Genomic DNA, 20,031 nt, shown 5'->3' on the forward strand with positions numbered 1-20,031 from the left:
TGGACATTTCATACCTGGATCTCGCAGCTAGCTAGCTGCTATCCGTGTGACTGTCGGCTTTCGTCGATTCCGGAGCAAATATCAATTATTCCGGAGCTAGCCAGTTGAAGAGTTCCATCAATCACTCCTGGGCTACAATCACCTATCCGGACCCGTTTTACTGCCAACACGGAGCCCCACCGGGCCTTCACAACTGGACTACCGACGTTATCTACCCTAAGGAGTTATCCGGCTGGCTCCTCCGTCGCGACGTTACCTGAACGCCCATCTGCGGTCCGCTAACTGTTAGCTGTCTTATCGGCTGCTATCTGCATAGACCTATCGGACAATTTATTTATTTTTATTCTTTTTTTTCTTGGGCCTCTATAACTATATCGATTGTTTTTTTGTTGTGTGATTTGGATTAATGCCCTCTACCACACAGAACCCCACTAATCTACCGACGGAACGCACGAGGTGGCTAATAACAGACCTCCATCCTATGCTAGCTTGCTACCGATGGCCTGACTAGCTGTCTAAATCGCCGTGACCCCAACCAACCTCTCTACTCACTGGACCCTTTTGATCACTCGACTAAGCATGCCTCTCCTTAATGTCAATATGCCTTGTCCATTGCTGTTCTGGTTAGTGTTTATTGGCTTATTTCACTGTAGAGCCTCTAGTCCTGCTCACTATACCTTATCCAAACTATTAGTTCCACCACCCACACATGCGATAACATCTACTGGTTTCAATGATGTTTCTAGAGACAATATCTCTCTCTTCATCACTCAATACCTAGGTTTACCTCCACTGTATTCACATCCTACCATACCTTTGTCTGTACATTATACCGTGAAGCTATTTTATCGCCCCCAGAAACCTCCTTTTATTCTCTGTTCCAGACGTTCTAGACCACCAATTCTTATTGCTTTTAGCCGTACCCTTATCCTACTCCTCCTCTGTTACTCTGGCGATGTAGAGGTGAATCCAGGCCCTGCAGTGCCTAGCTCCACTCCTATTCCCCAGGCGCTCTCTTTTGATGACTTCTGTAACCGTAATAGCCTTGGTTTCATGCATGTTAACATTAGAAGCCTCCTCCCTAAGTTTGTTCTATTCACTGCTTTAGCACACTCTGCCAACCCGGATGTTCTAGCTGTGTCTGAATCCTGGTTTAGGAAGACCACCAACATTTCTGAAATTTTAATCCCAAACTACAACATTTTCAGACAAGATAGAACTGCCAAAGGGGGCGGTGTTGCAATCTACTGCAAAGATAGCCTGCAGAGTTCTGTCCTACTATCCAGGTCTGTACCCAAACAATTTGAACTTCTACTTTTAAAAACCCACCTCTCTAAAAACAAGTCTCTCACCGTTGCCGCCTGCTACAGACCACCCTCTGCCCCCAGCTGTGCTCTGGACACCATATGTGAACTGATAGATATCATCCTAACCAACTTGCCCTCTAAATACACCTCTGCTGTCTTCAACCAAGATCTCAGCGATCACTGCCTCATTGCCTGCATCCGTAATGGGTCAGCGGTCAAACAACCTCCACTCATCACTGTCAAACGCTCCCTGAAACACTTCAGCGAGCAGGCCTTTCTAATCGACCTGGCCGGGGTATCCTGGAAGGATATTGATCTCATTCATCCCGTCAGTAGAGGATGCCTGGATATGTTTTTTAAATGCCTTTCTAACCATCTTAAATAAACATGCCCCATTCAAGAAATTTAGAACCAGGAACAGATATAGCCCTTGGTTCTCCCCAGACCTGACAGCCCTTAACCAACACAAAAACATCCTATGGCGTTCTGCATTAGCATCGAACAGCCCCCGTGATATGCAGCTGTTCAGGGAAGCTAGAAACGATTATATAGCCTTTTCAAGGCTAGCCTTTTCAAGCAGAAATTTGCTTCCTGCAACACTAACTCAAAAAAAGTTCTGGGACACTGTAAAGTCCATGGAGAATAAGAACACCTCCTCCCAGCTGCCCACTGCACTGAAGATAGGAAACACTGTCACCACTGATAAATCCACCATAATTGAGAATTTCAATAAGCATTTTTCTACGGCTGGCCATGCTTTCCACCTGGCTACTCCTACCTCGGTCAACAGCACTGCACACCCCACAGCAACTCGCCCAAGCCTTCCCCATTTCTCCTTCTCCCAAATCCGTTCAGCTGATGTTCTGAAAGAGCTGCAAAATCTGGACCCCTACAAATCAGCCGGGCTAGACAATCTGGACCCTTTCTTTCTAAAAATTATCTGCCGAAATTGTTGCCACCCCTATTACTAGCCTGTTCAACTTCTCTTTCGTGTCGTCTGAGATTCCCAAAGATTGGAAAGCAGCTGCGGTCATCCCCCTCTTCAAAGGGGGGGACACTCTTGACCCAGACTGCTACAGACCTATATCTATCCTACCATGCCTTTCTAAGGTCTTCGAAAGCCAAGTCAACAAACAGATTACCGACCATTTCGAATCTCACCATACCTTCTCTGCTATGCAATCTGGTTTCAGAGCTGGTCATGGGTGCACCTCAGCCACGCTCAAGATCCTAAACGATATCTTAACCGCCATCGATAAGAAACATTACTGTGCAGCCGTATTCATTGATCTGGCCAAGGCTTTCGACTCTGTCAATCACCACATCCTCATCGGCAGACTCGACAGCCTTGGTTTCTCAAATGATTGCCTCGCCTGGTTCACCAACTACTTCTCTGATAGAGTTCAGTGTGTCAAATCGGAGGGTCTGCTGTCCGGACCTCTGGCAGTCTCTATGGGGGTGCCACAGGGTTCAATTCTTGGACCGACTCTCTTCTCTGTATACATCAATGAAGTCCCTCTTGCTGCTGGTGAGTCTCTGATCCACCTCTACGCAGACAACACCATTCTGTATACTTCTGGCCCTTCTTTGGACACTGTGTTAACAACCCTCCAGGCAAGCTTCAATGGCATACAACTCTCCTTCCGTGGCCTCCAATTGCTCTTAAATACAAGTAAAACTAAATGCATACTCTTCAACCGATCGCTACCTGCACCTGCCCGCCCGTCCAACATCACTACTCTGGACGGCTCTGACTTAGAATACGTGGACAACTACAAATACTTAGGTGTCTGGTTAGACTGTAAACTCTCCTTCCAGACCCATATCAAACATCTCCAATCCAAAGTTAAATCTAGAATTTGCTTCCTATTTCACAACAAAGCATCCTTCACTCATGCTGCCAAACATACCCTTGTAAAACTGACCATCCTACCAATCCTCGACTTTGGCGATGTCATTTACAAAATAGCCTCCAATACCCTACTCAACAAATTGGATGCAGTCTATCCGTCAATCCGTTTTGTCACCAAAGCCCCATATACTACCCACCATTGCGACCTGTACGCTCTCGTTGGCTGGCCCTCGCTTCATACTCGTCGCCAAACCCACTGCCTCCATGTCATCTACAATACCCTGCTAGGTAAAGTCCCCCCTTATCTCAGCTCGCTGGTCACCATAGCATCTCCCACCTGTAGCACACGCTCCAGCAGGTATATCTCTCTAGTCACCCCCAAAACCAATTCTTTCTTTGGCCGCCTCTCCTTCCAGTTCTCTGCTGCCAATGACTGGAACGAACTACAAAAATCTCTGAAACTGGAAACACTTATCTCCCTCACTAGCTTTAAGCACCAACTGTCAGAGCAGCTCACAGATTACTGCACCTGTACATAGCCCATCTATAATTTAGCCCAAACAACTACCTCTTTCCCTACTGTATTTAATTAATTAATTAATTTAGCTCCTTTGCACCCCATTATTTCTATTTCTACTTTGCACATTCTTCCACTGAAAATCTACCATTCCAGTGTTTTACTTGCTATATTGTATTTACTTTGCCACCATGGCCTTTTTTTGCCTTTACCTCTTATCTCACCTCATTTGCTCACATCGTATATAGACTTGTTTATACTGTATGTTTGTTTTGTTTTACTCCATGTGTAACTCTGTGTCGTTGTATGTGTCGAACTGCTTTGCTTTATCTTGGCCAGGTCGCAATTGTAAATGAGAACTTGTTCTCAACTTGCCTACCTGGTTAAATAAAGGTGAAATAAAAATAAATAAATAAAATAAAATTATAGATCATGCTGACTAATTTCCTTTCTCCCTTATCTCTGCTATATCTCCTCCTCCCCTGCTCTCCTCTCTTTCACTTCATCTTTACTGTACCCCTTTGTGACCTTCCCTCTCTTGCTCCCATTCCTTAATTCTCTCTCCTTCTATCACTTTGTTTCCTCCTCCTTCCTTTTCTCTCTCACATTCTCTTTCCCTTTAATTTTCTCTCTCCTTTCCCAGGACGTGTTGGAAGGGAGTAACCTGCGCGCCCCTCTTGCCGAGCTCCACCAGATGATCCTGACGCCCATCAAGGCTGTGGCCAGCGACGAGTCGTTGCCCTCCTCGACCACACAGCAACCCCTGTTGAGCCTTGAGGGGAAGAGCAGCACCGCCCCGGGCTCTCACCTGGCCCCTGGAGGAGGGGAAGGGGAGACAGGGGCTACCCTCATCGCCGAGGGGGACATCCCCGGCCAGTTCACTCGCGTCATGGGCAAAGGTAGAGGATCTAGTCCCATAGATTGGGAAGTCAAATCAAATCAAATGTATTTATATAGCCCTTCGTACATCAGCTGATATCTCAAAGTGCTGTACAGAAACCCAGCCTAAAACCCCAAACAGCAAGCAATGCAGGTGTAGAAGCACAAGAAGTTAAGTTGTCGTAACGTTGTCACTCGCACGTTACATTTGTGTGATAGACTGCACAGAAAGAAACCAAACACCTGGTGTCACAATGTGGTCACTATTTAACTTCAAAACCATTTTCATATTTTTCATTAGTCCACCATATGGTCCCAAATATTATAATTTTGCCTAATAGGAAGCCTGTGTTGACTTCTGGAAAGGTTTCATGATGATGATACAAAACACAACTTCATAAGGATTTTTGCGTTTACTTGTTTTTGGGCATTAGGAGACTGAAAGCGATTTAACTTAACTGAATGTGGACATGCAACATTTTATTTGACTATCAAAAACAGATTAATGAAAAACATACTAAAATAAACAATTGTAAGACAGCCCTTAGCCGTTGTATATTGGCCATATACCATACCATCGGGCCTAATTGCTTAATTCTAGTATGTGGGTGTTTTGGTTTCTTGACTTCCCATAGTCTTCCCTTCCTCTCCCTAACCACCTCAGTGCTATGTACTGAACAAACAGTGGACATTTTGGGAGAAATATGGAATATGGAAATCAGTGTGGCCACGTTTCCCCTTGCTCAAACCCTGTGTCCTTAAATCCCCCTGCTTTGGGGAAAGTAATTCACCCGCTCTCTTTTTCTTTCTTTTTCTACCCTCTTCTCTCTCTCCTCTCTTTTTTCGTTCTCCCCTTCCCCCTTCTCTCTGTCCTCTCTCTCCAGTTTGCACACAGCTCCTGGTGTCCAGGCCAGATGAAGAGAACATCAGCTCCTATATGCAGCTCATTGACAAGTGCCTTCTGCATGAGGTACACACACAGACAGAGAGAGAGAGAATACTTTTCTTAATACAGTTCTTCAGACCTATAATGGGTGAATGTTTCACATTAGAGCAGCAGTTGTCATCTACATTTCAAGGGGAAACTGACTCTGCCTTTTGTGTGTGTGTGTTCATAACCTCACAGTATTTTAGACATATATTACATTCTGTATCAGCTCAAGTGTGAAAGCTGGATATTGGAAATTGTAAAAAATACAAAGGTATACTGAACAAAAATGTAAATGCAACATGCAGCCATTTCAACGCTTTTACTGTGTTACAGTTCATATAAGGAAATTAGTCAATTGAAATAAATTCATTAGGCCCTAATCTATGGATTTCACATGACTGGGCAAGGGCAGAGCCATGGGTGGGCCTGGGAGGGGATAGACCCACCCACTTGGGCGCCGGGAGCAAGCCCAGACAATCAGAATGTGTTTTTCTCCACAAAAGGGCTTTATTACAGACAGAAATACTCTTCAGTTTCATCAGCTGTCCGAGTGACTGGTCTCATACGATCCCGCAGGTGAAGAAGCTGGATGTGGAGGTCCTGGGTTGGCATGGTAGCCTAGTGGTTAGAGCATTGGACTAGTAACCAGAAGGTTGCAAGTTCAAACCACCGAGCTGACAAGGTACAAATCTGTCGTTCTGCCCCTGAACAGGCAGTTAACCCACTGTTCCTAGGCCGTCATTGAAAATAAGAATCTGTTCTTAACTGACTTGCCTAGTTAAATAAAGGTAAAAAAATATATAAAAAAATAATGGTTACACATGGCCTGTGGTTATGAGGCCGGGTTGGACGTACTGTCAAATTCTCTAAAACAACTTATGGTAGAGAAATGAACATTCAAATCTCTGGCAACAGCTGTGGTGTACATTCCTGCAATCAGCATCCCCATTGCATGCTCCCTCAACTTGAGACATCTGTGGCATTGTGTTGTGTGACAAAACTGCACATTTTAGAGTGGCCTTTTATTGTCACCATATGTCGTTTGTACTGTGTAATGATCATGCTGTTTAATCAACTTCTTGATATTCCACACCTGTCAGGTGGATGGATTATCTTGGCAAAGGAGAAATACTCATTAACAGGGTTGTAACAAATTTGTGCTCTATTTTAAAGAAATAAACGTATTGTGTATATGGAGAATTTCTGGGATGTTTTATTTCGGCTCATGGGACAAACACTACATGTTGCGTTTATATTTTTGTTCAGTATATTTCTAGTGTAGTGGGGCCATAAAAAATCAAAATAAACTAACAAAGCTGAACTGCAAAACCCTAAGTCATGGTCTTTCTCCTATTCTTTGGCCCTGCAACCTCTCCTTTCCCCACTCCTGCCTCAGGCGTTCACTGAGACACAGAAGAAGCGGCTGTTGTCATGGAAACAGCAGGTGCAGAAGCTGTTCCGCTCGTTTCCCAGGAAGACTCTCCTGGACATGGCGGGCTACCGGGCGCAGAGGAGGTAGATTAGATCCCAACACACACACACACACACACACACAAATGGATACACATAGACAGAGATATGTATACACTACCGTTCAAAAGTTTAGGGTCATTGTTTTTGAAAGAAAACCACCTTTTTTTGTCCATTAAAAGAACATAAAATTGATCAGAAATACATTGTTAATGTTGTAAATGACGATTGTAGCTGGAAACAGCAGATTCCTTTATGGAATATCTACACCGGCATACAGAGGCCATTATCAGCAACCGGCACTCCTGTGTTCCAAATGGCACGTTGTGTTAGCTAATCCAAGTTTATCATTTTAACAGGCTAATTGATCATTAGAAAACCCTTTTGCAATTATGTTAGCACAGCTGAAAACTGTCGTCCTGATTTTTAAAAAAGCAGATACTAGTTGAGTATCTGGAGCATAAGCATTTATGAGTTCGATTACAGGCTCAAAATGGCCAGAAACAAATAACTTTCTTCTGAAACTCGTCACTCTATTCTTGTTCTGAGAAATTAAGGCTATTCTATGTGAGAAATTGCCAAGAAACTGAAGATCTGGTACAATGCTGTGTACTACTCCCTTCACAGAACAGCACAAATGGGCTCTAACCAGAATAGAAAGAGGAGTGGGAGGCCCCGGTGCACAACTGAGCAAGAGGACAAGTACATTGGAGTGTCTAGTTTGAGACTGGCAGCTTCATTAAATAGTACCCGCAAAAACACCAGGCTCAACAGTGAAGGGGAGACTCTGGGATGCTGGCCTTCTAGGCAGAGTTGCAAAGAAAAAGCCATATCTCAGACTGGCCAATAAAAAGAAAAGATTAAGATGGGTAAAAGTACACAGACACTGGACAGAGAAACTCTGCTTAGAGAGCCAGCATCCCGGAGTCTCCTCTTCACTTTTGAACGGTAGTGTATATACAAAAAAAGTATGTGAACCCTTTGGAATTACCTGGATTCCTGCATAAATTGGTTTTCAAATATTTCTTGTCTATATTGAATGCATCATTTAAACATTCATAGTGTAGGTTGGAAAAAGTATGTGAACCCCTAGGCTAATGACTTCTCCAAAAGCTAATTGGAGTCAGGAGATACCTAACCTGGATTCCAATCAATGAGACGAGATTTGAGTTGTTGGTTAGAGCTGCCCTGCCCTATTAAAAAACACTCGTATAATTTGAGTTTTCTATTCACAAGAAGCATTGCATGATGTGAATCATGCCCCCGAACAAAAGAGATCTCAGAAGAATTGTTGACTTACATAAAGCTGGAAAGGGTTACAGAATTGTCTCGAAAAGCCTTGATGTTCATCAGTCTACGGTAAGACAAATGGTCTATAAATGGAGAAAGTTCAGCACTGTTGCTACTCTCCCTAGGAGTGGTTGTCCTACGAAGATGCCTGAAAGACCACAGCGCAGAATGTTCAATGAGGTTAAGAAGAATCCTAGAGTGTCAGCTAAAGACTTACAGAAATCTCTGGAACATGCTAGCATCTCTGTTGACAAGTCTACGATACATAAAACACTAAACTAGAATGCTGTTCATGGGAACAGAAGAAGCAACTGCTGTCAATAAAAAAACATTGCTGCACGTATGAAGTTTGCAAAAGAGCACCAGGATGTTCCACAGCGCTACTGGCAAAATATTCTGTGGACAGATTAAACTACAGTTGAGTTGTTTGGAAGGAACACAACACTATGTGTGGAGAAAAAAGGCACAGCACACCAACATCAAAACCTCCTCCCAAACTGTAAAGTAAAGTAGCTTGCTATCATCGACAGAAAAATGAATTCCCATGTTTATTAAAACATTTTCCAGGAGAATGTAAGGCTCTCTGTCCTCCAATTGAAGCTTAACAGAAGTTGTATGATGCAACAGGACAACGACCCAAAATACAAAAGTAAATCAACAAAATAATCGATTCAAAATAAGAAAATATGCCTTCTGGAGTGGCCCAGTCAGAGTCCTGACCTAAACCCGATTTGAGATGCTGTGGCATGACCTTGAGTGGTTCACACCAGACATCCCATGAATATTGCGGAACTTAAACAGTTTTGTAAAGAGGAATTGTCCAAAATTCCTCCTGACCATTGTGCAGATCTTTTTTTTAAAATGTTATTGCTACCAAAGGAGGGTCAACCAGTTATAAATCCAAGGATTCACATACTTTTTCCAGCCTGCACTGTGAATGTTTACACTGTGTGTTTAATACAGTCATGAAAACATATGATTGTTTGTGTGTTATTAGTTTAAGCAGACTGTGTTTGTCTATTGTTGTGACTTTGATTGATGCAGAAATCCAGGTAATTCCAAAGGGTTCACATACTTTTTCTTGCCACTGTATAATGATATATATACAGTGGGGCAAAAAAATATTTAGTCAGCAAGTTCTCTCACTGTAATTTTCATCATAGGTACACTTCAACTATGACAGACAAAATGAGAAAAAAATCTAGAAAATCACACTGTAGGATTTTTAATGAATTTATTTGCAAATGTTGGTGGAAAATACGTATTTGGTCAATAACAAAAGTTTACCTCAATACTTTGTTATATACCCTTTGTTGGCAATGACAGAGGTCAAAAGTTTTCTGTAAGTCTTCACAAGGTTTTCACACACTGTTGCTGGTATTTTGGCCCATTCCTCCATGCAGATCTCCTCTAGAGCAGTGATGTTTTGGGACTGTTGCTGGGCAACACGGACTTTCAACTTCCTCCAAAGATTGTCTATGGGGTTGAGATCTGGAGACTGGCTAGGCCACTCCAGGACCTTGAAATGCTTCTTACGAAGCCACTCCTTCGTTGCCCGGGTGGTGTATTTGGGATCATTGTCATGCTGAAAGACCCAGCCACGTTTCATCTTCAATGCCCTTGCTGATGGAAGGAGGTTTTCACTCAAAATCTCAAGATACATGGCCCCATTCATTCTTTCCTTTACACGGATCAGTCTTCCTGGTCCCTTTGCAGAAAAACAGCCCCAAAGCATGATGTTTCCACCCCCATGCTTCACAGTAGATATGGTGTTTTTTGGATGCAACTCAGCATTCTTTGTCCTCCAAACACGACGAGTTGAGTTTTTACCAAAAAGTTATATTTTGGTTTCATCTGATCATATGACATTCTCCCAATCTTCTTCTCGATCATCCAAATGCTCTCTAGCAAACTTCAGACGGGCCTGGACATGTACTGGCTTAAGCAGGGGGACACGTCTGGCACTGCAGGATTTGAGTCCCTGGCGAAAGGGTGTTTTTGATGGTAGACTTTGTTACTTTGGTCCCAGCTCTCTGCAGGTCATTCACTAGGTCCCCCCGTGTGGTTCTGGGATTTTTGCTCACCGTTCTTGTGATCATTTTGACCCCATGGAGTGAGATCTTGCGTGGAGCCCCAGATCGAGGGAGATTATCAGTGGTCTTGTATGTCTTCCATTTCCTAATAATTGCTCCCACAGTTGATTTCTTCAAACCAAGCTGCTTACTTATTGCAGATTCAGTCTTCCCAGCCTGGTGCAGGTCCTTTGACAGATCTTTGGTCTTGACCATAGTGGAGTGTGACTGTTTGAGGTTGTGGACAGGTGTCTTTTATACTGATAACAAGTTAAAACAGGTGCCATTAATACAGGTAACGAGTGGAGGACAGAGGAGCCTCTTAAAGAAGAAGTTACAGGTCTGTGAGAGCCAGAAATCTTGCTTGTTTGTAGGTGACCAAATACTTATTTCCACCATAATTTGCAAATAAATTCATAAAAAATCATACAATGTGATTTTCTGGATTTTTTTTCTTCTCATTTTGTCTGTCATAGTTGAAGTGTACCTATGATGAAAATTACAGGCCTCTCTCATCTTTTTAAGTGGGAGAACTTGCACAATTGGTCGCTGACTAAATACTTTTTTGCCCCACTGTATATATATATATATATAAATACACAGAGACGGACTAACCTCTCCTCCTGCTCTTGACACCATCTGTTATGTCTCACCCACATCTGACTCCTTTTTTTCCTCTCTATCTGGATTTAATCATTCTGGATGTTTGTCTGTTTTCAGCGTCACTTTTTATTACCAACACTTATTATTATCACCACCACCAAGTTGTACTCAACGACTTCCTCGGCTAAATGTTTAAAAGGTCAAATAATGTAGCTACAGAGCCTGTTCTCGAGTGGCAATTACTCCCCCTGTTCTTGACTCATATACAACTCCACTCCGGAGATCAGGGTTCCCTGCATCCCCTGCAACCACGCTTTCTCCAACTTTCCCATCTCCTCAGTCAATCAAATGTATTTTATAAAGCCCCTTTTAAACTAGCAGTTGTCACAAAGTGCTTTACCTCCTTTTTATTTCTTAAAAAGAAAAAGATGATCCAAGTGCTATTTCTCTCTCCGTGCAGCAGCAGCAGTAGCCGGGGCTTCGGCCAGTCCAACTCTCTCCCCACGGCGGGCTGCGTGGGGGGCAGCAGTAGCATGTCGGCCCGCCGGAGCCTGCGCCAGTTCCAGATGCCCTCACGGAGCTTGCCCGGCGCCAGGCTTGGCCTGCTGGGCACCGCCGGCCTCCTGGGACCCACGCCGCGCAGCGCCAGCAGCACCTCCACCGGTCTCAAGCAGGGACGACAGGTGGGGACACTTCTGACTGTAAACTTCTCCTAGGCACTTAGCCACTACCCCTAGCCTATGCAATTGATGTATAGTTCTTCTTTTGTGATGTTACATTGCAGAGTCTCCCTTTTAGGCAGGGACGGTATATGAGGACGCCCGATCTAACCTTATCTTAGCCCCTAGCATCTGCCCACATCGGCGTCCTCAACTCAAATATTTTCACAAGTGTCCGATTAACATTAATGTGTAGTGTCTAAAGTCTGAGTTAACCTCACATTTCCAGATTTTGGCCATTCATTTAGATCTGAAAGGATTTTTAAGGTTATGTTATATTGCTGAGTAAGCCTACCTTTTTAATGGGAGGACATCCCTATCAGCTTCAATCACAATTTGGTTCACTACAGTAGTGGAAAATGGGTAGTGATATAAAGGGTACTGATACAAAGGGGACCTACATGCAGAAACAACAACGTTATTGTATTCTCATACTGAAGAGGTGCTGCGTATATGCCTATATACAGCGGGAGAAAGGAAAAAGGGAGAAAACCACTACTTGGTCAAGTGTCTGGATTCTGGAATCATCACACAGAGAAATAATCAAACTCCTAACAATACCCTCTTTCAGATCTGTCCCGAACTATCATTCCCTGTGAATTACATAGTTGTAAAGACAGTCATAGAAACAAATACAACCATAAGGGGGAAAACGCAACAACAGCGGAGGGAAAGAAAGGCAGCGTCAGTGGCGTGTCGGGTGAAGTGGCTGGAACTTGTAGGCGGATCCCGCATTCCACAGACCCTACATCACTAGTGCTCATTGGAACAGTTCTCCACTCCACAGCAGGGATAACCTGGCACACATCTGCTATGCTCCCATTCTGCATTTCTTTATGCATCCTTAAAATGGGAGGAAATTCCAAACCGCTTCCTCCACAGTCCACACACTTTCTCCATCCGACCATTTTTGGGACTAAATCAAAAAGTATGGAATGTGCGTATTAAAAGGAGGTAGGAAGGGGAGGAGGGGGGAGAGAGACCGGGGTGAGTCATTGTTAGGGCGGTGGTGGTGGTGTAGGGGGAGGGGTGACTGAGAGCAGAGGGGAAAGGGAGGAGAAGGAGAGAGAGCAAGTGAGCTAGTCAGAGGCAGTGAGAACAGTGCACAGGCATTTCCTGTTTTTCCCTGGCTCTCTGTATGGGAGGGCCGGGAAAGGGGGACAGCGAGACAGAGAGGGAGTGGGGAGAGAGAGAGAGTGGTGAGTGGTGGAGGGGAGTAGAGGGAGAGAGAAAGAGAAGGTTGAATGTATAATAGGCAGGTTACAGAGAGGTATCCGCACGGCTAAAGTGTCAGTAGTTTGAGGTTAAACGGGGGGAGAGAAAAATATAGGGGAGGAGATGGGGAGAACAAGAAAATGTTGACTTTATAATGGCTCAGTAGTTCTAGGCTAGAGTGAAAACACCTGGTGTGCCCTCCCCTAGTTTTTACACACTTTTATAAAGCCACCCCCATGTGTGTATTTAGTTATGTGATAGTCCTAATTAATACAATTTTGCGGAAATTAATGTGAGTCCATTTTGATCAGAGTGTAACCAAAATGTATATTGCTCATGATTGAAATTGTAAACCAAAAGGTTGGACTATTGGCCTATAAGTCATGCTGAAGTATTGTGAAATGTCATTTTTAAATATAAATTAAATTGTACTTATTGAGTGAGGTGCTCTCAGTAGTTTGTCTAATGTAGGGGTCTCAAACTGCAATTTGAGGGGGCCAAGGTGGGGGGTGGGTATTTCAAGTATCGCCAACAATGTGCAGAACTGTATATCATTATATTATTTTGCCGTCATAGGGACATTAATATATTTCCCAACATTGTCTGTTAGTGGTTAGATTTGTTGCACCCATTTTTGGAATTGTGCCAGTTTAGATGGTCTAATGATTCAAAGATATATGACCTCTAGCCTCCTAGTGAGCACAAAACTTTGAAAAGTCGTGGTTTCAACATCTTTTCAACAAAAAAATAAGTATTTTCAACCAAGCACAACGTCTTTTAAACGTCTTGTGCTCATAGGGCTATCAGTCTGTTGTGGCTGTCTGTGTGACTATCAGTTTGTTCAACAGGGTTTATGGTTTGCCAACCCCGGAGGCAGTAATAGCATGCCCAGCCGAACCCACAGCTCAGTGCAGAGGACCCGCTCCTTGCCTGTCCACACCACGCCACACACCATGGTCATGTTTCAGCAGTCTGGTAAGAAATCACACACACTCGGTTACACGATACATACACCTGCGCACACACACTTTATCACACATTACTCTACTGTACAAGGTAGTCCTTTCTATCTTTCTGTTCCTCTCTTTATCTTAGCCTCTCTTTCTCTCTGCCTCCTCTTTTTTTCTTTTCCCTCTCTCTCTCCTTTTATATTGACATCTCTCAATCTTTTATAAGCTCTCAGCAGCCTAACATCCTCAGTGCTACCTTCCTCAGTGTTAGCCTGGAGACAGATGCTGTAATGCCACAGGGCATTACACACACTGCTCTCATCTGCATACCAATGCAGGACAACAGCCTGAGGTAAAGATCCCATTCAAGTCCAATGTTCTGCTCTGTAATGGCTGGATCCTTAATTCTATTTTCAGCCGTAGCCGCGGGATAAACTGGACATCAATGTGACAGCGGGGATTTCCTCCTCCGGCCTGTCTTTCATAGGGAACCAAAGAGTATTCCCCCTTTTTTAGAATGGAGAGGAAGGAGGAGGGAGGGCGGTTTCAGGGGGAAAGAGGGAATGCAGCCGTATGTGAGGAAGGGAATGAGGGAAGAGTCAGTGGACTGTTACAATGAGCCTCTTTGTGCTGGGTGGCTGAGCAGCCCTGGCACCCTTTCTCTCTTTCCCTCCTTCGTTCTCTCCCTCCCTTCTACAGCTCTGCAGAGTCATACACACTGCACATGCACTCGGGGGTGGCTGGAGTTGGAGCCTGGCCAGAGTATGTAGCTGCCTGGAAAGCTAGGCCTGGACTCGCCCTCTCTCAATCTCTGTCTCTCTCTCTCTCCCCTATTTCTCAAACTGACGCTAGACAGATTAAATGATTGATTAAAACAGAGACTATACAGGGAGAATGATGGGATGAAGTAAGGGGAGTGTGTGTGGAGGGGCCAGGATTTGAGGCCTAAAAATAGCCAGTGGCTGACTGTTCTGTCTGTCCAGCCAGTGCGACGGCAAGTGCATAACTCGGCTCTTCTCTCTACCCACAAGGGATTTTCACAGCCGCCCGGGCTGCGTTGACTCCACTTAAGGCAGGCAGGAGCAGCTTAAGGCTAACCGATGGCCTAGATATCCCATCGTGATAGCTAGCTAAGGAGCTCACAACTGAGCTGAGGGGGCTGCTAGGCTAACAAGTTAGCAACTTGTCTCAGACAAAGTTTTTCTTTGGGGGGGGTGGGTGAGTTTATGGGTCCCCCTTGTGGCGGAACGGGTGACTTTGAACTTGAAGTACACACACCTCACTCACACATGCGCAACAAACCACCCCAATTTGAGTAACCCAAATGACTGGGTATTGTATTTAAGGGGTGTAATGTGTAGACAGTTGGTTAATTGGCGGTGTAGTGTAATCAGATTAAGCACGGCACACGCGGTGTGGTTGAATGGAGGTCATTGTTACGATGCCCGCCCCGCACAAAACTGTGATTTGGAGCCCATGATAATTAATTCCTTTGTCTGCTGCCATTTCGGTGTGGTGGTGTTAGGAAAGGTTAAAGTATTGGGATCGAGACATTTTGATGAACTTCATTTCAACTCTTTTTCGTGCTCAATGGGAATAGTAGACTCTGATGTGGTATTTTGTGGTTTGTAGAGGACTGTGAAAAAATGCATCATTATTTTGATTGTAAAGTCTTTGAGCTATTTTCACAGTGGTTATGTTGATGTTGGAACGTTCTGGGGGTCTTTACCTGGCCTTTTTATGTATGGGTATACACACATTTATCATACTCTTTCAGTTGTTTGTTTAGCTTTTTATTTTAGCTGAGCTTTCACAGTGGTTGAGGGTATGTTGTAACATTGGTGGTGTTCTCCAGGTAGTTGGTTGTGGATACATTGTAATGTCGCAGTGCTGTCCTGGTAGTTAGTTGTGTGTACGTTGTTATAACATTGTGGTGTTGGTCTCCAGGTAGTTGGTTGTGGGTACGTTATGTTGCAGTGCTGTCCTGGTAGTTGGTTGTGTGTATGTTGTTGTGACATTGTGGTGGTGTTCTCCAGGTAGTTGATTGTGTGTACGTTGATGTCATGTTGCAGAGCTCTCCTCGTAGTTAGTTGTGTGTACGTTGTTGTAATTTTGCAGTGTTGTTCTCCGGGTAGTTGGTTGTGTGTATGTTGTTGTAACATTGTGGTGGTGTTCTCCAGATCTCCAAGTGCCAGTGACGGAACCAGACATCAACAACCGGCTGGAGTCTCTGTGTTTGAGTATGACAGAGCATGCCCTGGGAGGTAGGAGCACCACAACCATCCATGAACACACACATACGAATTCACACACACCAGTTAATACTGGACTTCTTAGTCAATACACACATGCACACAGTACTGTATCTGATGTACCACCTGGTTTATTCACACGTGCGCACATGCACAGAAAGAAACTTGTACGCACGCTCTCTCTCTCACTCTCACACACACGCACCCTTTGCCCTCAGAACAGCCTTAATTCGTCGGGGCATGGACTCTACAAGGTGTCAAAAGCATTCCACAGGGATGTTGGTTCATTTTGAGGCCAATGCTTCCCACAGTTGTCAAGTTGGCTGGATGTCCTTTGGGTGGTGGATAATTCTTGATACATACGGTAAACTGTCGAGCATGAAAAATCCAGCAGCGGTGCAGTTCTTGTTACAAACGCGCCTGGCACCTACTACCATACCTTGTTCAAAGGCACTTAAGTCTTTTGTCTTGCCCATTCACCCTCTGAATGGCACACATACACGATCCTTGTCTCAAGGCTTAAAAATCCTTATTTGACCTGTCTGCTTCCCTTCATCTACACTGATTGAAGTGGATTTAACAAATGACATCAATAAGGGATCATACCTTTTACCTGGATTCACCTGGTCAGCCTATGTCATAGAAAGAGCAGGTGTTCTTAATGTTTTATATAATCAGTGTATACATGCGCAAATAAACAGACAAAAGGTGTCAACTTTGGAATTCCCTCTATACACGCACAAACAAACAGACAAAAGGAGTGTCAACATTTGGAATTCCCTCTACCCAGAAACTGTTCAACCTCTTTTCAATTTTTGCCTAAAATGACATACCCAAATCGAACTGCCTGTAGCTCAGGCCCTGAAGCAAGTATATGCATATTCTTGATACCATTTGAAAAGGAACACTTTGAAGTTTGTGGAAATGTAAATTAATGTAGGATAATATAACACATTAGATCTGGTCAAATATAATACAAAGGGAAAAAAACATGCGTTTAAAAAAACATTCGGGAACATTCATATGTCTTGTCAGAATGTAACCGTAATACTAATGAAGCCAGCAACATACAGTGAATACATCCAGAGTCTCAACTCCCCAAAGATGATGGCTTGCCTGTAGCCAGACCTGGGTTCATATATTATTCAAAATCATTTCAAATGCTTTAGCTGTGCTTGCTTGAACCTGCAATGGAACAGGCCCTCCAGGAAGGCTAAAGCAATTGCTCAAAGTATTTGAAATATTTCAAATAGTATTTGAGCCCATGTTTGGCTGTAGCCAGGGTGTGTCTCCACAATTAATCCACACGAGGATAGAAGGGTGGAGTGGACAGGAGAGGAAGGGAGATGGATAATCGCAGTAACCATTCCCATGTGAAGTGGAGTTTAGTTTTAAATAAAGGGGCTGTTTTCTCTCTCCCCGGCCTCGCCAGCACAGAGGCAGAGACAGTGGCCCTCAGTGCTCGGCGCAGAGCTAGGATGGACAAGCACCGCTTTGTGTAAGTGGACACACACATAGGCCCAGAGCAGAGGTGGTTAGCTGAGGATTGCCAGTCCCAGACTGGACCCTTCCTCTCTACTGTAACCCTCTGCCCCTCCTTTCTCTCTCTCTCTCTATAACATACTGAATCCACAGAATATAAATTAGAACCAAAGTACTCATTGTGAATGGAATAACCCCGTGCCCTTATTTACAAATCGAGTAAATACTGTCCAATAGAAATCTGTCAGCTCTAAAAATGACCAAACTCTCTTTTCTTTTAACCAATTTGACAGAAAGCTGCCAAGTCATTTCCCTAATATTGACATGCTTCCAGACGTTACCCTGTTAGGCAGTTCTGTAGATCTGAAAGGATTGGATATCCATTATGGTGAACATTTCATCAAGCCTATGACAGGGAAAGGTGGCACTATTAGCATATCGCTAATTGCCTCCAGATCTCCGAAAGTGCCACAGGGGGTAAGTGCATTGTTAACATGGGCCTACATAACTCTCTTATGGAACCCTATTCCAGTTATAGTCCACTACTTTTGACCAGTGCCGATAGAGCTCTAGGGAATAGGGTTCCATTTGGAATGTCATAAGACCCTCGACTACACACAGGAACTCCAATAATAGTAAATTGTTGTATGTAATGCACCCTGGTCCATAGGACAGGCTCATTGTCCACCCTCCCTCCCAGAAGCCTGGATGGGATGAGAGAGCCAAGCCTATGAGTTTGTAGCTTCAACCCTGCAGGACACACACCAATTGATTAATGGACTGCTGAATGTAGAATTTTTTTTTTGTGCGTTTGCTCTTCAGAATGATGTCTATCTCTAAGCTACCCAAGAAAGGGCTGAAAATAGCCCATAATAATATGTAGCCTTAGAAATAAGGTCCATGAAATCAATAACTTGCTAACATCAGATAACATATATTCGCCTTTTCTGAGACTCGCGTAGATAATTCATTTGATGATACAGCAGTGCAATACAAGGATATAACATCGATAGAAGAGACACATAAATGCTTATGGGGAGGTGTTGCTGTATATATTCAGAGCCATATCCCTGTCATACTTAGAGAATATCTTATGTCAAGTGTTATTGAAGTGTTGTGGTTGCAGGTTCACTTGGCATATCTAAAGCCTTTTCTTTTGTGGAGTTGCTATAGGCCACCAAGTGATAAGTCAGTATCTAAATAATAAACTCAGCAAAAAAAGAAACATCCCTTTTTCAGGACCCTGTCTTTCAAAGATAATTTGTAAAAATCAATAACTTTGCAGGTCTTCATTGTAAAGGGTTAAACTCTGTTTCCCATTCTTGTTCAATGAACCATAAACAATTAATGAACTTGCACCTGTGGAACGGTCGTTAAGACACTTAACAGCTTACAGACGGTACACAATTATGGTCATAGTTCTGAAAACTTATGACACTAAAGAGGCCTTTCTACTCACTGAAGGAAAGGAAAGATTCCCAGGGTCCCTGCTCATCTGCATGAACGTGCCTTGGTCATGCTGCAAGGAGGCATGAGGACTGTAGATGTGGCCAGGGCAATAAATTGCAATGTCTGTAATGTGAGATGCCTTAGACAGCGCTACAGGGAGACAGGATGGACAGCTGATCGTCCTCGTATTGGCAGACCATGTGTAACAACACCTGCACAGGATCTGTACATCCGAGCATCACACCTGCAGGACAGGTACAGGATGACAACAACAACTGCCCGAGTTACACCAGGAATGCACAATCCCTCCATCAGTGCTCAGCGGCAAGTGTGTCGCCTATGGGCACAAATCCACCATCACAGGGCCAGACAGGACTGGCAAAAAGTGCTCTTCGCTGACGAGTCGTAGTATTGTCTCACCAGGGGTGATAGTCGGATTTGCGTTTATCTTCGAAGGAATGAGCGTTACACCGAGGCCTGTACTCTGGAGCGGGATTGATTTGGGGGTGGAGGGTCTGTCATGGTCTGGGGCAGTGTGGCACAGCATCATCGGACTGAGCTTGTTGTCATTGCTGGCAATCTCAGCACTGTGCGTTACAGGAAGACATCCTCCTCCCTCATGTGGTACCCTTCCTGCAGGAACTTGCAGGTGCCTTGGTGGAAGAGTGGGGTAACATCTCACAGCAAGAACTGGCAAATCTGGAGGAGGAGATGCACTGCAGTACTTAATGCAGCTGGTGGCCACATCAGATACTGACTGTTACTTTGATTTTGACCCCCTCTTTGTTCAGGGACACATTATTCCATTTCTGTTAGTCACATGTCTGTGGAACTTGTTCAGTTTATGTCTGTTGTAGAATCTTGTTATGTTCATACAAATATTTACACATTTTAAGTTTGCTGAAAATAAATGCAGTTGACAGTGCGAGGATATTTATTTTTTTGCGGAGTTTGTGTGAAATGCTTGATAAGTGAATGTGATGTAAACAGAGAGGTCTGCTTTCTTGGGGACCGGAATATTGACTGGTTTTCATCAAGATGTC

The 20,031-nt window shown here is 43.9% G+C and overlaps 1 protein-coding gene across 2 annotated transcripts in view; it reads left to right on the forward strand.

Moving 5' to 3' along the window:
- The window catches only part of samd4a (sterile alpha motif domain containing 4A), a 103,768-nt gene that overhangs the window by 73,968 nt on the left and 9,769 nt on the right, over positions 1-20,031 (forward strand). For both annotated transcript variants that reach the window (XM_029687464.2, XM_029687465.2), the window contains 6 exons: positions 4,320-4,575; positions 5,440-5,525; positions 6,883-7,001; positions 11,382-11,604; positions 13,704-13,830; positions 15,986-16,069. In XM_029687464.2, the coding sequence (XP_029543324.1) occupies positions 4,320-4,575; positions 5,440-5,525; positions 6,883-7,001; positions 11,382-11,604; positions 13,704-13,830; positions 15,986-16,069 (895 nt within the window). The remainder of the gene's footprint in view (positions 1-4,319; positions 4,576-5,439; positions 5,526-6,882; positions 7,002-11,381; positions 11,605-13,703; positions 13,831-15,985; positions 16,070-20,031) is intronic.

The sequence above is a fragment of the Oncorhynchus nerka genome, linkage group LG18, assembly GCF_034236695.1.
Source record: "Oncorhynchus nerka isolate Pitt River linkage group LG18, Oner_Uvic_2.0, whole genome shotgun sequence".
In the NCBI taxonomy this organism is placed as follows: Eukaryota; Metazoa; Chordata; class Actinopteri; order Salmoniformes; family Salmonidae; genus Oncorhynchus; species Oncorhynchus nerka.